Source organism: Berghia stephanieae, chromosome 13, assembly GCF_034508935.2.
Source record: "Berghia stephanieae isolate SIO BIC M18660-M18661 chromosome 13, UCSD_Bste_1.3, whole genome shotgun sequence".
In the NCBI taxonomy this organism is placed as follows: domain Eukaryota; kingdom Metazoa; phylum Mollusca; class Gastropoda; order Nudibranchia; family Aeolidiidae; genus Berghia; species Berghia stephanieae.
The window spans coordinates 9,574,467-9,595,930 of record NC_088372.1 but is presented as its reverse complement, the minus strand read 5'-3'; the positions used below and the strand labels follow the sequence as shown (position 1 = coordinate 9,595,930).

General features: G+C 39.5%; 1 protein-coding gene across 1 annotated transcript in view; it reads right to left on the bottom strand.

Annotated features, from left to right (window-relative positions):
* LOC144958665 (uncharacterized) overlaps positions 1 to 21,464 on the bottom strand; it is a 44,217-nt gene that overhangs the window by 20,552 nt on the left and 2,201 nt on the right. Inside the window, exons 2-5 of the mRNA XM_078890783.1 lie at positions 15,237 to 15,766; positions 12,195 to 12,615; positions 9,652 to 9,787; positions 7,224 to 7,327 (exon numbers count right to left, since the gene is read on the bottom strand). Coding sequence (XP_078746909.1) covers positions 7,224 to 7,327; positions 9,652 to 9,787; positions 12,195 to 12,615; positions 15,237 to 15,568 — 993 coding nt within the window. The 5' untranslated portion in view covers positions 15,569 to 15,766. The remainder of the gene's footprint in view (positions 1 to 7,223; positions 7,328 to 9,651; positions 9,788 to 12,194; positions 12,616 to 15,236; positions 15,767 to 21,464) is intronic.

The window sequence follows — 21,464 nt, the reverse complement described above, 5'->3', positions numbered from 1 at the left end:
TTAAGGTGCCAGTTTAAAGGTTAAAATTTAGAATATTTTGAGAAATTGGTGTTAATTTGTTGATAAAATGGGTGAAATTAACGGAATTGAAAAATAAAACAAAGAAGAACAAATGCCCAAAATACCAAACCCAATTTTACCATTTGCGAAATGACTCCCCCCCCCCCCCCCCCCCCCTCAATTTGTCGTTAAAATAGTCAATAGCCAGTATCGAAGTTTAAACGGGAGAAGAAGCAAAACAGGAAGCGGAAATCACGAGTGAAAGAAAACGGAAATCAACATGAACTAATGGAGTAAAAAAGGGTGGGTAACTCAAAGAAAGGAAGGGTTGAGCGTTTTGTTGGACTTGGAGGTATTGTTGTAATTTTATGACAGGTTTGTCAAAGCCATGGAGATCACAGGGTTTGAGTTTACCTGTTTTCTAATTGGTTTAAACGGACAAGGAAGAGGAAGGGGAGGAAGAGGGGAAGGAGGGGGAGGAGGAAAAGAAGAAGAAGAAGAAGAAGAAGAAGAAGAAGAAGAAGAAGAAGAAGGAAAGGAGGAGAAGGAGGAGGAGGAGGAGGAGGAGGAGGAGAATAATAATAATAATAATAATAATAATAATAATAATAATAATAATAATAATAATAATAATAATAATAATAATAATAATAATAATAATAATAATAATAATAAGAAGAAGAAGAAGAAGAAGAAGAAGAAGAAGAAAAGAACAAGAAGAAGAACAAGAAGAAAAAGAAGAAGAAGATCTATCTTGTCTATTATACCCATCAATCTTCCTATCTATCAATCATTCTACCTATCTATCTCTGTCTATCTATCTATCTACCTACCTACCTATCTATCTATCTATCTATCTATCTATCTATCTATCTATCTATCTATCTATCTATCTATCTATCTATTATTTTAATATTTACCACAATATTGAATAATAATTCGCTCCATTGCTACATGTCGAGCACTATTCGTACCATATTTGTATCCAACACGATTCAATATCTATCTATCTATCTATCTATCTATCTATCTATCTATCTATCTATCTATCTATCTATCTATCTATCTAGCCTATCTATCTATCTATCTATCTATCTATCTATTTACCTATTCATCTATCTATCCAATATCTACACATTATCTATTGTCAGTGATTTATGACTCACCCTGTAAGTAAAAACAAAATTATACCATCATGCAAGCATCCAAATGCTATTTTTCTGCTACACCCTACGACAAGTCCCGACGAATGTCAAAAAGTGAAGACGTCATAGATTCATCTGACTGTCATTTATTCTGCTACTCCCTACAACAAGCCCCGCCGAATGTGAAACAAGTAATGACCTCATAGATTCATCTGACTGCCAGTACCGCCGAATGTGAAACAAGTAATGACCTCATAGATTCACCTGACTGTCATTTATTTCTGCTACACCCTACGACAAGTCCTGACGAATGTGAAACAAGTGATGACGTCATTCATGCATTTGAATGGGATTCATTTTTCTGCTACACCCTATAATAAATCAACCCATTTTACGTGGAACAAGGTGATGATGTCGCGTGCATTTGAATACCTTTTGGGGTTTTTATTTTATTTTTGGTTCTTTTTTTAGTTGTTGCTACACCCTAATATATACTAATCCATATGTGAAACAAAGTGATAAAATCATGCATCCACCGAGTGACATTACACCCTGGTATAAGTCAAACCCGTATGTGAAAAAAAGTGATAAAGTCATGCATTTATTTTCTTCTGCTACACCCTACTGTGTAAATCACCCCTTTATTTCATGCATGCATTTCAGTACAAATACACGAATACGAATCAATATTTTTCTGCTACACCCTAGAATACCTCAAGGCCGGTGATGGAGTTGGTGTGGCCCAAAAATGAGTTGATCAAGGCACCAGTGCGGGAACCAAACCTCCTGCATGTCCCGTCCCCGCAGGCCGTGTACACTTTAAAGTAAGAGACGAAGGAGGTGAAACTATTAAACATGAGTTAGAAATAGGATTCAATAATCTGATGTCACGTCCGCCCAGCAACCAGCAGCTTGGTTCTAAACAAAGAAAATCGGTATATTTTATTCTTCATGCTAGCTAGAACTTTTTTTAACATGTCATGTGATCAGAATGTATAAAAAGCAAAACATGATCACATTTATAATGTTTTTCTCCTCTGGATACACTTTTACGCTCGTCGGAGGAGAAGTAGTTCATAAGGAAGGTGATGGAGATAACGGTGCCCGCCATTGTTCTGATAGTTTAGAACCAGTTGCTATGCGTCATTACGAGGGAAGTGACGTCACGACTGTTGAACCCTACTGGAATTCGTGTTTCTGGAATACTTGAATTTGTACCCAACCGACTGTATGACAAAACAGAGGCAAGGTGTTTGATGAAACTATAAAATGTATAGAATGAGGTATGATCAATGTATACTTATTTGAAGGTCGGGTGAGGTGATTGGTTGACTTATGAATGTTTCCCGTTTTGCTGCTCCAGTTAACAAGTTTACCGCCGTGCTTTAGAAAGACATGTATTTAAAAATTTGGCCAGAAAATCGTCCTCTGAATATCGATCGATTTAAATGACACTCATCTCGACAAAACTCTCAAACCTGGGACTTTGCGCAAGGTCCATCCAAGGTTTGAGATTTTTTTTCTTTTTTTTTTTTGCCAAGATGAGAGTCATTTTAATTGGTCTATACTAGAAGGACAATTTTTCTGACCAAATATTTAAACACGCGTCTTTCCAGAGCAGGACAGTGAACTGGTTAATTTGTGAAATTTTTTGGGTTCTTTTTTTTTCTCAACGGAATTGACGTGTTTTGAAACGAAGGAAAAATAGGGCTGTATCTGACAGATGAACACATGAAAACATGTAAGGGTTTGGTATGGGTGGATGGATGGAAGTAGGGCTGTATCTGACAGATGAACTTATGAAAACATGTAAGGGTTTGGTATGGATGGATGGATGGATGGAAGTAGGGTTGTATCTGACAGATAAACACATGAAAACATGTAAGGGTTTGGTATGGATGGATGGATTGATGGAAGTAGGGCTGTATCTGACAGATGAACATATGAAACATGTTAAGGTTTGGTATGGGTGGATGGATGGAAGTAGGGTTGTATCTGACAGATGAACTTATGAAAACATGTTAAGGTTTGGTATGGATGGATGGATGGAAGTAGGGTTGTATCTGACAGATGAACTTATGAAAACATGTAAGGGTTTGGTATGGGTGGATGGATGGATGGAAGTAGGGTTGTATCTGACAGATGAACATATGAAAACATGTTAAGGTTTGGTATGGGTGGATGGATGGATGGAAGTAGGGTTGTATCTGACAGATGAACTTATGAAAACATGTAAGGGTTTGGTATGGATGGATGGATGGATGGAAGTAGGGTTGTATCTGACAAATGAACTTATGAAAACATGTAAGGGTTTGGTATGGATGGATGGATGGATGGAAGTAGGGTTGTATCTGACAGATGAACATATGAAAGCATGTTAAGGTTTGGTATGGATGGATGGATGGATGGAAGTAGGGTTGTATCTGACAAATGAACTTATGAAAACATGTTAAGGTTTGGTATGGATGGATGGATGGAAGTAGGGTTGTATCTGACAGATGAACATATGAAAACATGTAAGGGTTTGGTATGGGTGGATGGATGGAAGTAGGGCTGTATCTGACAGATGAACACATGAAAACATGTAAATATTGGAAGTAGGGCTGTATCTGACAGATGAACACAGATGAACACATGTAAGGGTTTGGTATGGGTGGATGGATGGAAGTAGGAGGGGGGGGGGGGGTTAAAATATCAACTGTGTTCTGTGGGATAATGATAGTGATGCTGATGGTGTTAATAGTAATAATTGTATAATAATAATAATAATGATGATGATGATAATGATGATGATGATGATGATGATGATGATGATAATAATAATCATCATTATCATCATCATCATGTTCTTCATTATCATCATCATCATCATCATCATCCAAATAATGATAATGCGTTTTTCAAGACGGGGAAATAAGCACAAAGCTATAAGACATGAAATCCAGCAAACACAATGAAAGCAAAAACATGTAACATAGCAATATAATCGGCAGGGGTGGATCTGTCAAATGACAGAACTGCTGTATTCCACCTGGACAGGACAGTCACCATATTTTCATATTTGCCGTTTTCATTTGGAAACGCTCCAGAAATTTCTCTTCCAAAATATACAAATTGCCCACTGTTTTCAAGCCATGAAAAAAAAAGAGCTTTTATATAGCGCAATATCCACGATATGAAACCTCTAAAAGGAATGTATTGAGCGGAGGGGGCTGCAGCCTGAAGCCTGGGATTGTGAAAATACTAACGAACAGGTGAAGATGGAAAGGCTTCGGATGGGACGTTTCGGGTACAAACCCTTCGTCAGCACAACAATAAACAACGGAACGTATTCAATGCTTCCCATTCGAAGCCTCTCCATTTTCACCTTTCGTTAGTATCTTAATTGTATATTATAATATGCAAATATAGATATATAATATAGTGTTGAATTGGTTTATATTATGAGTTATATTGGTAAATTTTCGTTACATTTTGACTGCCCCATTTACATTACTTTTGGCTTGAGTTTTCTGAAGGCTTCTGTTCTGGACATTTGTTTCGTTTCTTTTTGTTTTTGATTTGTTTTGTTTTGTTTTTAATCAGTCAATTCTTTAATATTAGTTTCACTTTGTATTTCTTTATATTTTCATTTAATTTTCTCCAAAAGGCAAATCTTTAAATTCTATAAATAGAATAAAAACGGCAGATATGATTTTTTGGTTTATTTGTTGGGGAAAAAAAAACAGCAAGAGAGAAATCAAGAAAGAGGAAATTGTCAATGAAAGCAAATCGTGTACAATAGATATAAATAGAACCGGGAATTCCCTCAAGCGTTACATAGAAATAAGCAGGGTTAAAATACCACAGTACAGTATCACACGCTCATAGCAACACACACGGTTATAAATCGCGCATTTTCCTATCGATGGAACGAAATTGACGTCATTCAGCTCTTTGTTGTTGTTTTTAACCAGTAATTTTTATGACTAATTCTCACTGAATTGTATCAATCAGACTATAAAGGTTTACGGTTATAAATAGTTTTGAGTGCTTGCACGTTACATCAGGATGGCGGATGTTATGAGTATTTATCATAAACGCATAGCATCAATAAGCACATACACAATTTGCTGTTTAGAAATTAAATGTCCAAATTCATCCAAGTAAACATCCGGTGTGTATTTAGACCTATAGATGACGAGTTTGACACTTCCAGGGAGTGTGGAATCGAAAAGGATAAGTTTGAACTCCACATCAAAGAAGTCATCAGAGAAGTCCTAGGTTTGAGAATGTTTGGCAAAGATGAGGCTCATTTGAATCGCTCCATATTTGAAGGACGAGTTTTATGGCCAAATTTCATAACTACGACATCTGGGTTTTTTGGGGTTTTTTTTTTTTTTAGTAATGTATTTATTTTTTCATTGCTTTAAATTGTTGGCTGAAAATGAAGGTTTGAGCCCGAAACGTTCCTTGTTTGGTATTTTTTTTTCTTTTGAAGCTGTTATATTCATTTTTCTAAAAATAACTTTTTACAGTCCACAGCTTCTAGCAGGTCAGGCCACTTTGACTTGTTTTCTATCTGGGTAAGGTTTTGTTTTTAAAAAGTCAAATTGCTTAAAGTTACTTTGGCAGGAAATTGTTTGGCTTTTTTGATACGGCCGTTGTTGTTGTTGTTATTGGTGTTGTTGTTGATGATGTTATTATTGGTGTTGTTTTGATGTTGTTATTGGTGTTGTTGTTGATGTTGTTATTAGTGTTGTTGTTGATGTTGTTATTGGTGTTGTTGTTGTTGATGTTGTTATTGGTATTGTTGTTGTTGATGTTGTTATTGGTGTTGTTGTTGTTGTTCTTCTTGTTGATTTTGGTATTGGTGTTGTTGTTGTTGTTATTGGTGTTGTTGTTGTTGTTCTTAGTGTTGTTGTTGTTGTTGTTGTTGTTGTTACTGTTGTTTTTGTTGTTACTGTTGTTGTTGTTGTTGTTACTGTTGTTGTTGTTCTTGTTGTTGATGTTGATGCTGATGCTTTTTTTTTTTGTTGTTCTTATAGGAAAAAGGTGTAAATTTTATAGATGGAACGAAATGGAGGTCACACATCTCTCTTGTTATTGTTTTTAGACAGCCATTTTTATGAGTATTTTTCACTAAATTCTATCAATCAGACGAAAAGAACAAGGTTACCCAAAGTTTTGTGTGGTGGTACGTTATATCCGACTGGTGGATGTTGTGAGTATATTCCCGGGTTAATGCAACGAGAATAGCCGTATGTGTGTACGTGTGTTGAAGGAACGAAATTAACGTCACTCAGCTCTTTGTGTTTGTTTTTAGCCAGCCGTTTTATGAGTAATTCTCACTAACTTGTATTAACAAGACTATAAACGCCCAAGGTGAGATAAGGTTGTCTGTGTTGTTTCGTTAGATTAGGGTGGCGCATGTTGTGAGTATTTTGACCAGACGCATGGTTTGAATATGTGCGTGTGTCGTAATGTTTGTATGCGCATGTTTGGATGTGTTGCTATACGCGGTTTTACTGTAAAATGGTCGCATGAATCCAGTTAAAGACATCAAAATGGAGTATAAAAACCAACACACATACACACATATACATACATATATATATATATATATATATATATATATATATATATATATATATATATATATATATAATATAAATTGTCACTCACATTATATGGCCGAGACGTTCGTTTCTGTGGGTTTATTCCACGTCCTCAGTCGGCGTAATTTACGAAGAAAAAATTTGTATTCCATTTTTTCTTCGGACATTACGCCGACTGAGGACGTGGAATAAACACACAGAAACGAACCTCTCGGCCATATAATGTGAGTGACAATTTATATTTTATATTAGCTCTAACCATCATTATCGAGCACTTTCGTACGTATATATATATATATATATATATATATATATATATATATATATATATATATATATATATATATATATATATAATAAAAAATATATTTTATCAGCTGGAAAATGAAAAGAGTTTTGTTAGGGAGGAGAAGCTGTTAGCGGCGGGGGTTAGAATGGATTCCAAAAAATACGTCACAATAGAAACGTTTCGGGAAATGACCTGCATGGCAGTGACAGTGCTGGTGTGTCCCGTCATGGTCCTCTTGAGGCTTCCAGACTTGGCATCAAAGACGCGGCACGCCGCATCGCCACAGGCCGTGAACACTTTAGGGAAAATCAAACAGTTATTATTACATTATCAAAGTAAGATATTAAGGAACGGGCACCGGTGTAAGATAAAGAACTGAACAAGTGTGTTTGAAGAAAGGTGCCAGACAAAGCAAGAAAGAAAAATATATGAAAAAAAACATCCCAAAAAATCAGTTGACCTCGACTGGGGATCGAACCTCAGACCTTCTGATTACCGGTCAGACGTTCTACCATTACACCACAGAGGCTCCCGATAGTTGGGACAATTTTTTAAATTCCTATATTCTTCACAAGGGTACGCGTTTTACGCTGTGAACTCTCGCTTGCATCAAACAACACATACATTGAACACGAGAGTTCTTTATCAATCACATGACATTTGGATAGGGTGAGGTGAGGCCATAACTACCATGAATGCATGCATGTCAGCTACCCGAAGCTGTCAGTCAGCCCGTGGCCTTCTTTAACTCATAGCCTCACAGGGACCAAAAGATTACGTCAAAATACAAGTCAGATCGTGAGTTGTATTCAATAGTTCAAGCAATTAGATCTGTTGTTGCCTTGGGTACAATTAACGATCAGGGGCGTGCTATATTGGTAGATTTGGTACCTGGCACCGCATCCATCTCTTAAAAATGCAATACAGAAAATAAAAAACAAACAAAAACAAACAAAAAACATGATAATGGTATATACCGCCTCTTACTTATTTGAGCCTTTTCTTTATTTTCCCCCCTTTCTTTTGTATTTACAAATATAGCATGCTTTAAGTTATTTCATTCTGATCCTGGCACCACCCTATATTGTAAGCACGCTACGCCACTGCTAATGACAACTCACGAAGCGGTACACGAACCTATAAAATACGTCACACTACAAGTCCTGGCGTCCGGCTATAAGTTAACGAAAGCTACGATCAGGCCGTGGCCATCGTTAACATTTAATATAGCCTGACATTAGAACCCTCTTGGACTTATAGTTTGACGTAATTTATTTTAGTTTTGTGCAGCGTCTAGTGAGTTGTCGTTAGTAGAGCTCAAGGAAACAAATGATTCCATTGGTTGAACTATATTGAATACAACTCATGATTTGTTTTCTTTTGTGGCCAAAGACTTGTATTTTGACGTCATTTATTGGTCAGTGTCAGGCTATAAGTTTACGATGGCTACGACCAGGCCCATCAATCCTGAGCCTCACTCGCAAATCTCTGACGATTTTAATATATATTTATGTTGTTAATGATAGGGAAGAAAGAAAACTCGTGACACCAAACCCTCTACTCTTTTGGTTCCTAAATCCTTGGAAGTGTGTATGTAACCAGTCCTTTAGAGTACTAATAATGAATAGGTTACATAAAGGTGGCACAACTATTTCATTAGAGGGATGTATAGGCAGATTCTTAGGATTACGGGACGTAAAAGAGCGAGGATGGATGATTTTTATTGACGACCAGCTTTTATTTAGACTAGAAAATCAGATGTCATCACTCTGACACCAGAAGATGAATTACACAAGGTATGTATTCATGTCCTTGGCAAGTATGGTTTTACACTTCCAATGAATTAGGAACCAGTTTTTTTACATCACACTTTTCTCGTAGCCATCGTTAACAGACAACGTAACGCGTCTTACTGGACAATTGACATACACGACGAATGGTAGACAGACACATAGACAGATAAACAGATGGATAGACACACAGACAGACAGATGAAGTAGACAGACAGATAGGTGAAGTGACAGATAGGTTGACATGTAGATAAACATTCAAATACATAGACAGACAAATAGATACGGACAGACAAACAAGTTGAAAAACAGACAGACAGACAGAGAGAGAGAGAGAGAGAGAGAGAGAGAGACAAGCAGCGAGAGAATTATGTTAAGACAGCCAAACACACGCACAGACGACAGACAGACAGACAGATAGATAGATAGATAGATAGATAGATAGATAGATAGATAGATAGATAGACAGACAGACAGAGAGACAGAAAACCCCCAAAGAAAATGGTTTAAAATATAGACACATAGACATACATACAAATTGATTGATATGCAATGGGCAGTCAGAGAGCCAGAGAGACAAGTCGGACACACAGACAGACATACAGACAAACAGACACACAGAAAGAAAAGTCGGACACAGAGACAGACAGACATACAGACAAACAGACATACAGAGAGAGAGACAATTGCTCATCCATTCCATCAAAAACCTGACATTGGATTTATCTCCCTTGTTCATCCACGTAATGACAGACAGACAGACAGACAGACTGGCAGACAGATAAACAGACTAACAAAACCGAGAGACAAACAGACATGCGAGAACTCACCCATTCCGTCATAGACCTTGATGACACTGACTGTGTGTTTGTGACCTTTGTACATCCGGGTACAATCCCCAAAATCGGCAACCCACGCCCTGCCAGTGTGATCTGAGCTTCCGGTATAGATGATCTTGTTCATCACCTGAAATCAAAAAGGTAGGGAACTCTGTCATTTTCCTTGAAGTTGATGTCACTCGGGTCTTTGTTATTGTTTTTTGACATCCACGTTTATGAGTAATTCTTACTAAACTGTATTATACATGCTATAAAAGTTCATTGTTAAACAGAGCTTTGTTTGTTGGTCCGTCTTACTTCCGGATGGCAATGTTGTGAGCTTCTTTGCCAAGCGCATAGTATCTGTAGAACGAATCTTATAATAACGGAGCTAACCCCCTCCCCCCCCCCCCCCCCCCCCCCCCCCCCCCCCCCCCCCCCCCGCCACCCTAAGCACAGTAGCTCTAGTGTGGCTATGTGGTCTAGTGGTATGACACTCGCTTTTGGATCGGAAGGTCCGGAGTTTGAGCCTCGCTCGGTGCATAGTTGAGTCCTTGGAAAAGGCTCTTTACTCACATTATCTCACCGTACTCAGGTGTAAAATGAGTACCTGGCCGTTAACAGCGTTGTCTCTGTCCGGAAAAAAAATTGTAATATCGCCTGACAGGCGTCATGTCTCGTTCTACATTTTTCGTGTTGCTGTTAGTCAGGGACCCCTTGTAAAGCGCTTTGAGCACATTTAGTGGATATTGCGCTATATAAAACATAGATTTAAAAACTGAGACACAGTCAGATTTGAATTGTTGACTGGAAACGACAAAACGCCGGAGCAATTTGAATAAAAACACTAAATTAGAATGAAAAAATTAAATGACGAAACAGGAGAAACCGCCATTAAACGACCCCTTCCTCCACTTCCGGCAACTCATTTGAACACACAAATAACTAAAGAAATCAGAAAGCGCCAAAGAGGCAAGAAAAGACGCCAAAACATTATCTTATCGATCTTAACCTCTCGATTCCAAAACCCATAGATCTATGACAAGTTGACCGTTTTTTGGGGTCTCAGTTCACTTTTCTATCTAGATTTCAAAACTCATAGATCTATGATAAGTTGACCGTTTTTTGGGGTCTCAGTTCACTTTTCTATCCCGATTCCAAAACTCATAGATCTATGATAAATTGAACTTTTTTCTTTGGTCTCAGTTCACTTTCCTATCCCGATTCCAAAACTCATACATCTATGATAAGTTGAACATTTTTTTCTTTGGTCTCATTCACTTTTCTATCCCGATTCCAAAACGCATACATCTATGATAAGTTGAACATTTTTCTTTGGTCTCAGTTCACTTATTTTATAGTCGATGCATGTTATGTGTTTCGCATATCATGTAGCCTAGCCCTCCCCGTCTCCGTTCTTCAAATGGGAAAATCTGCTACTTTGGGTTTGTTTGTTTTTTAAATCCGAACATTTATATAGTGCACTATCATCTAAATGTGCTCAACGCGCTTTACAAGTGGTCCCTAGTCAACAGCAACACTTAAAATGTTAAAACGAGACATGCCGCCTGTTAAGAGATACATACATATTTTTTTTCGGATCTGAAATTCAAAAGGAAGAGAAACTGTATCATTGTTGAAAAAAAAAGAAGCAAAACAACAACAGCAACAACAACAACAACAAAACAACACTCGGGCATTTATATTGCACAATATCCACTAAACTTGCTCAAATCGCTTTACAAGGGGTCCCTAGCCAACAGCAACACTTAACATGTAGTTTTTTTTCCGGACAGAGACAACGCTGTTAACGGCCATGAACTCATTTTACACCTAAGTACGTTGAGCGAATGAATTGCTTGCTACCCTTTGGATAGGACGATAGTCTATCGATGTCTACTAACTTTCCTCAAGATCAGATCTAACAGGCCTAGCTACCCAATCACTGAAGGGTAGACATGAAAGGACTTCACTCGGGATCGATCTCGGTCTTGCGGTATGACACTCGCTTTCGGATCGGAAGGTCCTGGGTTCGAGCATCGCTCGGCGCATAATTGAGTCCTCGGAAAAGACTCTTTCTCAATTCTCTCAACGTACTCGGGTGTAAAATGACTACCTGGACGTCAACAGCGTTGTTACTGTCGGAAAAAATTGTAATATCGCCTAACAGGCGTCATGCCTCGGTCTTTATGTTGCTGTTGGTCATGTAAAGCGCTTTGAGCACGTTAAGTGGATATTTACAGTCTTCTCTTGGAATAGACCCAAGAGACAAATTTCCCCTGTGGGATGAAGAGAGGAAATTTGGACTGGAACCACAGCAGAAGATCAAGGGGAAGGCCACGAGGAACATGGAGAAGAATTAAAGAAGCTGATATACAGAGAAGTGATAAGACATGGAACGAGATACAAAAAAAACAAAACAAGATAGCTCAGGATAGAGAAGGATGGAAACTGTTTGTCTGTGGCTATACCCTGACCCAGGGTGAAAAAGTCAATGATGATGATGATGATGATGATGTTTATTTATTTTATTTATTCAGCTTTCGATTACTCACCGTCATGCAAATGACCGACCCCTGGTGTCCTTCAAAGACTTTGAGCTGGTTCCCCTTGTACATGTTCCAACTCCGGATGGTGAAATCCGTACTTCCTGTAAACAGGATTCGACCGGCGGGGTCCACCGACATACAGGTCACGGCCCCCGTGTGACCTTTCATGACCTTTATCACTTGTCCCGTCTCGAAATTCCACGTCCTGGCCGTGAAGTCGGCGGAGCCCGTGATCAAAATGTCCTTGGAGCTGTCTAGGTCGACGTCATCGTCGTCGTCATCTTCTTCTGCTGGGATGAAGATGAGAGGATACACGCCTCGCTTGTGTCCCCTGAAGACTCGGACGCATTCGCCGGTGTCGAAATCCCAAGCCCGGGCCGTCCTGTCGTAGGAGCTCGTGAAGATGAAGTCACCAGTGCAGATCATGCTGGAAGGGGATTTGGGGGAAAGACAAAGAAAAGAAGTTGGCGTTTAAAAAATGAATGAATGAATGAATTCTAAAAAATAAATAAATAAAAAAATAAATTAAAATTCCCTTTATCATTCCCATTGGGGAAACTTGTCTCTTGGGTCTATTCCAAGGGACGACTGGAATAACCCAGGCGTCAACCGCAGTACAACGCCGCAAATTGAGCTAGGACGAGATTACTTGCTCAAGGCCACACAGCGCAGCGGCGGGTGATCGAACTCGGTACCTTTCGGGTACGAAGCAAAGACCGTACCGCCGAGCTACGCTGTCCCCTAATCTGGTTTTGATGAAGCCTGTTGGGAGGGCGGGGGGGGGGTCCTGATAGGTCAGATGGTAGAGCACTTGTGTTACACGCAAAGAGACCGACAACCAAACCAGGTGAGGTCGAGGTTTCTTTTCTGCCCCTGAGTCCGCCTAGGAGTTACTAGGTAGCTAAGTCTGTTAGATCTGGCGGAAAGTACTCTAGCGTCTTATTCAGAGAAACACTGCTTACGTATGGACATAATTTAATAAACTCGTACGACAGCAACTCGTAACACGGACTTAGAAGACGCACAACGCCATTCATTACAAATTTTACTCCTAAATGATTCAGAAGAGCAATAGGATCCAATAGTCTGATGCCACGTCCGCCCAGCAACCAGCAGCTTGGTTCTAAACAAAGAAAATCGGTACTCTTTATTCTTTCATGCTGGCTAGAACTTTTTCACATGTCATGTATGATCAGAATGTATAAAAGCCAAAACATGATCAGATTTATAATGTTTTTCTCTGGATACACTTTTATGCTTGTCAGAGAAGTATTTCAAAAAGACGTCCGCCATTGTTCCGATAATTTGGAACCAGTTACTAAGTTACCATGCGTCATTACGAGGGAAGTGACGTCACGACTGTTGTACCCTAGTGCTGGTGTTGGAAGACGGACTTGAAGAATATCGCTGCTGTCGTCGATACGTCATAAAATATTTCCAAGTTCACACATCAGAGCTGGTCGTGAACTCTCTCCTTCTGGTCCATTTCCCCCTCCCGTGTGGAACAAAACTGTCCAAAAGAGAATGAGTAACACTCAACCGAGCAAGAGCTAAAGTGGGGAAGACCGTATCCATCGTAAAGCCAAACAATGACGTCAAAATCGTGAGTTGTATTCAATATGAAATAACCAATGAAATAACTTGTTTCCTTGAGCGACAACTGTCTAGACGCTACACAAACCTAAAAATGACGTCAAACTGCCAGTCCTAGAGGGCTCTATTGTCAGGCTATAATATGTTAACGATGGCTACGGTTCTAGTGTCAGGCTATATGTTAACGATGGCTACTGTTCTAGTGTCAGGCTATATGTTAACGATGGCTACGGTTCTAGTGTCAGGCTATATGTTAACGATGGCTACGGTTCTAGTGTCAGGCTATATGTTAACGATGGCTATGGTTCTAGTGTCAGGCTATATGTTAACGATGGCTACGGTTCTAGTGTCAGGCTATATATTAACGATGGCTACGGTTCTAGTGTCAGGTATATGTTAACGATGGCTACGGGTAGACCGAGCAGAACATGTTAGAGTGGCGACTTTCCAGGGACAGGAAGTATACGTGCGGACACCCAATGGAGTCCATGGAACACATTCTCTTGGACTATAACTCGGGAACGGACGAGCACTGAGACTGAACTAAGAACCTGCAGCTCAGAGGCTGTGAAATGGATCCAGCACTGGTGTGAAACGATGTGAATCCAGTTGGTGTTTTGTTTTGTTTTTGTTTTTTAAGGGTTTTACGGCTCTTGCAACACATTAAGGTCATATCAACGCAATAATAAGGAAGAAAATGGTATAGTAAAAAGTTCTAGAATTAGAATGAAAGCACCCAAGAAAAGGTAAGACAAAGGGGAATTGGTTTGAAATAGGGGACATGTGTAGATTCCAAGAGCACACTATCAAAGTACTTAGTTTGAGATCACCTAAAAGTCTCACCCAGGACACAAGCTGCTTAACAAGGGAACCCTGGCCAACTGCAACACTTAGTATGTAGGACGAGACATGACGCCTGTTATGCGATATTACAATCTTTTTCGGACAGAGACAACTCTGTTTACGGCCAGGTACTCATTTTACACCTGAGTGCGGTGAGAGAAAGTGAGTAAATAGCATTTTCCAAGGACTCTTCTATGCGCCGAGCGAGACTCGAACTCAGGACCTTCCGATCTGAAAGCGAGTGTCATACCACTATACTACATAGCCGTTGATGAGAGGAGGTTTAAAAAGTGCCCAAATGGTATTGAATGCCAATCTCATTTGCACTTCTATGTGGTCTAGTGATATGGCACTCGCCTCCGGACAGGTTGGTCCCTAGTTCAAGTCCCGCTTGAGGTGTCGCAAAGTTGAGTCCTTGAAAAAGTCTCTTTATCCACCTTATTTCATCGCACTCAGGTGTAAAATGTGTATACGACAGATAACAGCGTTATCTCTGTCGAAAAAATAAATTGCAATATCGCCTAAAAGGCGCCATGTCTCATCCTGCATGTCAAATGTTACGGTTGGCTTGGGACAATGCTCTATATAAAATCGTATACTTCTCAAACTCACCGATAAATGACACTGGAATGCCCGCTGAGGACCAGGAGGCATTCGCACGTGCCAACGTCCCACTTCCGGACCGTCTTGTCCGCACTTCCGGTCATGACGTAACAGTCCTCAATCAGAATACAGTTGATGTAGTCGAGGTGACCCTTCAGCACGCCTATGCACTCGCACCGGGCTGTCTTGGTGCTCCAGAGACGAGCCGTCTTGTCCTCCCCACCAGTGGCCAGAACGGATCCGTCCTCGCTCACGGCCATGCAGTTAATCCCCGATTCATGCTCGCGAAGACTCTGGAGCAAATAGTTCTCCTCGATTTTTCGCGATTGCAGACAACCCATGATATTCTTCCGTAAGATCGGTCGACCAAAAAAAAAAACAAAAACAACCCAAGTCTGAATCCCACAGGGTGGACCGGTTGGGATTTTTCGAGTCAACACTTAGATAAGATGGTGGTTTGTGGAACTCTTCTCTGTGGCGAAATTTTAAACAAAAAATGACTTTGCCTTGACCAATGATCTGTTTGCTGCTGGTTTGATCTGGGAGAAAGGAAATAAAATAAATTGTTATCAATAGGCTTCAACAGTCATGACGTCACTTCCCTCGTAATGACGCTTGGTAACTTAGTAACTGGCTCTAAACTATCGGAGCAATTGCGGGCGCTCTTATTAAATATTTCTCCGACGAGCCAGAGGAGAAAAACATTATAAACCTGATCATGTTTTGACTTTTACACATTCTGATCACATGACACATGAAAAGTTCTTGCCAGCATGAAGAATAAAAAGTAAATATTTTCTTGTTTAAAACCACGCTTCTCGCCATGTCTATTGAATCCAATTATGACGCATAGTTAAATGTGAGCTTGAGCTTTTATATAGCGCAATATCCACTAAACGTGCTCAACGTGCTTTACAAAAGGTCCCTGACAAACAACAACAGGTGACATGTAGAACGAGAAATGACGCCTGTTAGGCAATATTACAATTTATTTTTTCCGACAGGGACAACGCTGTTAACGACCAGATCTATTCATTTTACACCTGAGTATGGTGAGAGAATGCGAGTAAAGAGCCTTTTCCAATTACTCAACTATATACATCAGTATTGTCGTACTCTGGAAAAAAAAATATTTAAAAATTTGGCCAGAAAACTCGTCCTTCAAATATTGATCGATTTAAACGACCCTCATCTTGGCAAAAAACGCTCAAACTTGGGACTTCACGAAGTCCCAGGTTTGAGAGTGTTTGCCAAGATGAGGGTCATTCAAATCGATCAATATTTGAAGGATGAGTTTTCTGGCCAAATTTTTAAATATGGGTTTTCCAGAGAAGGACATAACACTCCTTCAGTCCTTATTTGGACCTCAAAGAGATTCTGACCTTGTCTCACCGTCCCCGTCGCGTGTGAGAGTCAAGATTCTCACTCAACCATTGTACACGTCCAACAACTGACAACACACTAGGACTAATACACACACACACATACATATATTTATATTACACACACATACACACACATACACACATACACACACACACACACACACACACACGTTGCAGTACCGGTGCCTAATTATTCCCATCGTGTTTAATAATTCATCCCGTGTGTCAGTCACAGAAACCGTTCCACAGCACATTGGAATTGGAACACACACGAGACACCGTGATACACACCCGTCTTCCTCTTCCTCCTCCTCTTCCTCCTCCTCTACCACTGTTAACGGCCAGGTCCTCATTTACATGTAAGTAAAGAACCTTTTCCAAGGACTCGACTATGCGCCGAGCAAATCTCGAACCCAGGACCTTCCGATCCGACAGCGAGCGCACAACGTATATACATAAGCAGGTCTGAAAACTGAACGCAATGGGTTTAGAACATGTTCATGACAACAATGAGCCCATAACAATCTGGGTGATCAGACCCTCAAATGAGTACACGTTGGCTCAAATGGATAGATAAAACGAAGCTGAAGTCACTCAGGTCTTTGTACTTTTTTTTTACACCCTTGTCTATGAGTAATTCTAAACTGTATCAACACTCTCCTTAACGATCATTTCTAAGTATTTTCCCAAAATGACAGGCTTACACTGCATAAAAATTGTTTTAAAAAAAACTCAAACAAGCTCTCTACAAAACAACTTTATATGTTTATCAATTAAACAAAGATCATTCTTCAAAGTTAGTGATGTACAAAATTGATCTGAATTTTTAAAAACGTAATATTATTGTGTCGTAACAAATGTGACGATTTTGCTGTAGGTGGTAAGGAGAGGGTTAACCAGACTATAAACGTTCAAAATTACACAGAGTTTTGTGTGTATTGGTCCGTTGGCAATGTTGTGAGCTTCTTAGCCAATACAAGAGAAAAAAAAAACATCCAAAAAAGCAGTCGACCTCAAGGTATAGATAGAATGCGCTTGGCTTAAAAGCTCATCCGGAAGTACAACGGGCCAACACACAAAACTGTGTGTACCCTTAAACGTTTATAGTCTGGTTAATACAGTTTAGTGAGAATTACTCATAAATGTGACCCTACGCCTCGAAGCGGTATTAAGTCGGGATTTGGAAAACGAAGAAAACCGGTTTTAAAGTGGAAATGGTCAAAATGATCAAATTTCAGTTTTTGGTTGTTTCATAAACTACAATCATTTTTCTACATGAAAACATAATAATTCAACATAAATATTGAGGATAAGTTATATAAATTAAAAGTTTTAAAATGCAACAACCAGTGAAATATTCAAAACAAGAGTTGACTTTCTCTCAGAGAGCCACCATTTTCAAGGCTTAGTAATGTTAAGTCTTTCCCTCCACCAATACCATGTAAGATACCACATCAAAGGGCGTGTCTTTATCAATCTCAGAGAAAGCATGACTGTCTCCACAATTTCATGGTTAAATCAATAATGAACTTTAAAAACTGTAAACAAGTCTTGGTTTTTCCTTGACAACTTTACAAATGAATGATTCTGATTGGTCAACGCTCATCACATGCGCCTGTTGACCATTAAAATGCCCGGGTGGTGTGTCATGGCGTGAGCATGCGTGTGTTACATATGTGTGTGTTTGTGCATTTCGATACACACCAAGTGCTATTATTTCTTTGTCTAGCTGCATTTGTTAATGATCGAGGTGAGGGTCCTTTGTCCCTCTTTCTTTATTCATGATTGCCTAACTTACACTTACAGAGAAAAACATTTCATATTAAGCAGAATAGTAAATAGAGCATGAAAAAAGTTAAATGTATGGATAGACAAAGAGAAAGAGAGGCAGACCTATTAATGGATAAATATATAGGTATATATATATATATATATATATATATATAATATATATAATATACATAGATAGATAGATAGATAGATAGATAGATAGATAGATGGATAGATAGATAGATAGATGAAAACGAGAGAGAGACAACCAGAGAAGGAGAGAGAGAGAGAGAGAGAGAGAGAGAGAGAGAGAGAGAGAGAGAGAGAGAGAGAGAGAGAGAGAGAGAGAGGTGTTCGTTTTGTTGTGCTTTCTCTGTTTATTGAAATAGGCGAGGAGGGGGGGGGGGGGGGGGCAGTCATTTTAGACAATCAACAATGTGGGTGAAGACTTGAAGAACTTGTGAGATTCAATAACATGTTTTCATGTAAGGCATGACACAATAAGCCCCACCCCCTCCTCCTGAAGCTGTCATCTGTCTCGAAATGGAACAATGCAATGTAAAATTTGACCAGCCCATTTCTTTAATTGCAAGCTCATTAGTCAACATGTTTCCAGTTGATTGACTATGACTTACTTTCTCTCTACCCTCCCCCTCTCGACCCTCTCTCATCTCTCTCTCTCTCTCTCTCTCTCTCTCCTCTCCTCTCCTCTCTTGCTCGCTCTCTCACGCGTGTGTGTGTGTGTGTGTGTGTATGTGTGTGTGTATTTTATTCTCTCATTCTCTCTCTTCCTCTCCCATCCTCTTTCTTGATATTTCTTTCCCTACCCACCCGGCTTCACATAGTTTCAAAACTGTACTTTGAAATTATAAATCCTTCATTAACTTTTGGCATTTTGAAACCGTATTTCCTCTGATAAATAAGACAAAAATGTCACATTAAAATTCTTATTTCATTGATTCTTTATTTAAATACAAAAATATATTCAAAAAGTGAGCAATGTCATAAAATTGTCGCCATTAATTTTTTTTGTGTGTGTTTTATTTATGTTAAGGACATCTTACATAATATTTAACAACAAAGGTAATACTTGGATTATTTCAAAAATGTGTATGTACATTATCAACTGTATATTCTAAGCTCATGCCAGATTCAGTGATGCCAAAACTCCGGTTTCACCGGAAAAACAATCCGGTCTGGAGTAAAAAATTCCGGGTTACGGGCAACTTCCGTCGAATTCCGGTGATGTTTATTGTTCCAAGGATACTCCCCCCCCCCCCGCCCCCCGTCCCGTCCAGTCACTACTAATACAATCATCACCACAACATCATCTTCATTACCACTACAACTACAACCACCACCACCACATCATCATTACCACTACAGCAGCAACCGTCACCACCACATCATCATCACTATCACTACTACTACAACCACAACCATCACTACCACTATTTCTACAACCACCACCACCACACTATCATCACTACCACTACTACTACAACCACCACATCATCATCATCATCATCATCATCATCACTACCACTCCTACAACAACCACCACCACATCGTCATCATCACCACTGCCTCTACTACAACTACAACCACCATCACCACCAAATCATCATCACTACTACTAACAACCATCACCACCACTACTACAACAATCACATCACCATCCCGACCACCACTACTGCAACAACCACCACATCACCATCCCTACCACCAGTACTGCAACAACCACCACATCACCATCCATGCCCCGACAACTACAACCACCAATACATCATAATCTCTACCACCACCATCACATCACCATCCCTGCGACTACTATTACAACCACCACAAAACCACCCCTACCACCACCAATACTACTCCAATCAGTGTTGCAAGCATCGTAAAAACACTTCAAACAAATTTAGCTCAAATATCTCTCTCTCTCTCTCTCTCTCTCTCTCTCTCTCTCTCTCTCTCTCTCTCTCTCTCTCTATCTATCTATCTATCTATCTCTATCTATCTATCTCCCTCTATCTCTATCTATCTATCTATCTATCTATCTATCTATCTATCTATCTATCTATCTATCTCTCTCTCTCTCTCACTCTCTCTCTTTCTGTCTTTCTTCCTCTTTCTCTCTCTCTCTCTCCACCTTCACACACACACACACACACACACACACATACACACGCACATATACACAACTCAATAAATTGCGATCACTGGATTAATTTTTATGTTCACCTTCCTTCACTTGCCAATAATAGCTAATAACAAATACATTGACCTCAAACTTTAGCCTCGTTGGTTTTTAAAGTTCGTGTTGCTCTACTTATCACTTGATGCACTTTTAGCACTCTCTCTCTCTCTCTCTCTCTCTCTCTCTCTCTCTCTCTGTCTCTCTCTCTCTCTCTCTCTGTCTCATCAAACACACACAAACACACACACACACACACACACACACACACACTACAACCACCACCACCGCATCTTCACCACGACCACTACTACTACAATCACCACCACCATCACAAAATCACTGCCACTACTACTTCAACCACCACCACAACATCATTATCACTACTACTACAACCACCACCACCAAATCATCATCACTACCACTACTACTACAACCACCACCACCACCACCACCACCACATCGTCAATACTACTACAACCACTACCACTACATCATCACTACTACTACAACCACCCACACCACATCATCACTACTACTACAACCACTGCCACTACTACAACCACAGTCACCACCACCACCACATCATCATCACTACCACTACTACTACTACAGCCATTATGACATCATCATCATCCCTACTACTACTATTACTACTACTAGTACTACTACTACTACTACTACTACTACTACTACTACTACTACTACTACTACTACTACTACTACTACTACGACTACTATTAATACTACAACCACCAACACACAATCATCCTCACTTCCATAATTATGTTTTGGAGCTTTTCTACACTTGAAATCAGGAAACTTTGGGTTTCTATTTGGCAATGTGTTCATATATCAGAAAATATTTGTAATCAGTTATCTATTTAG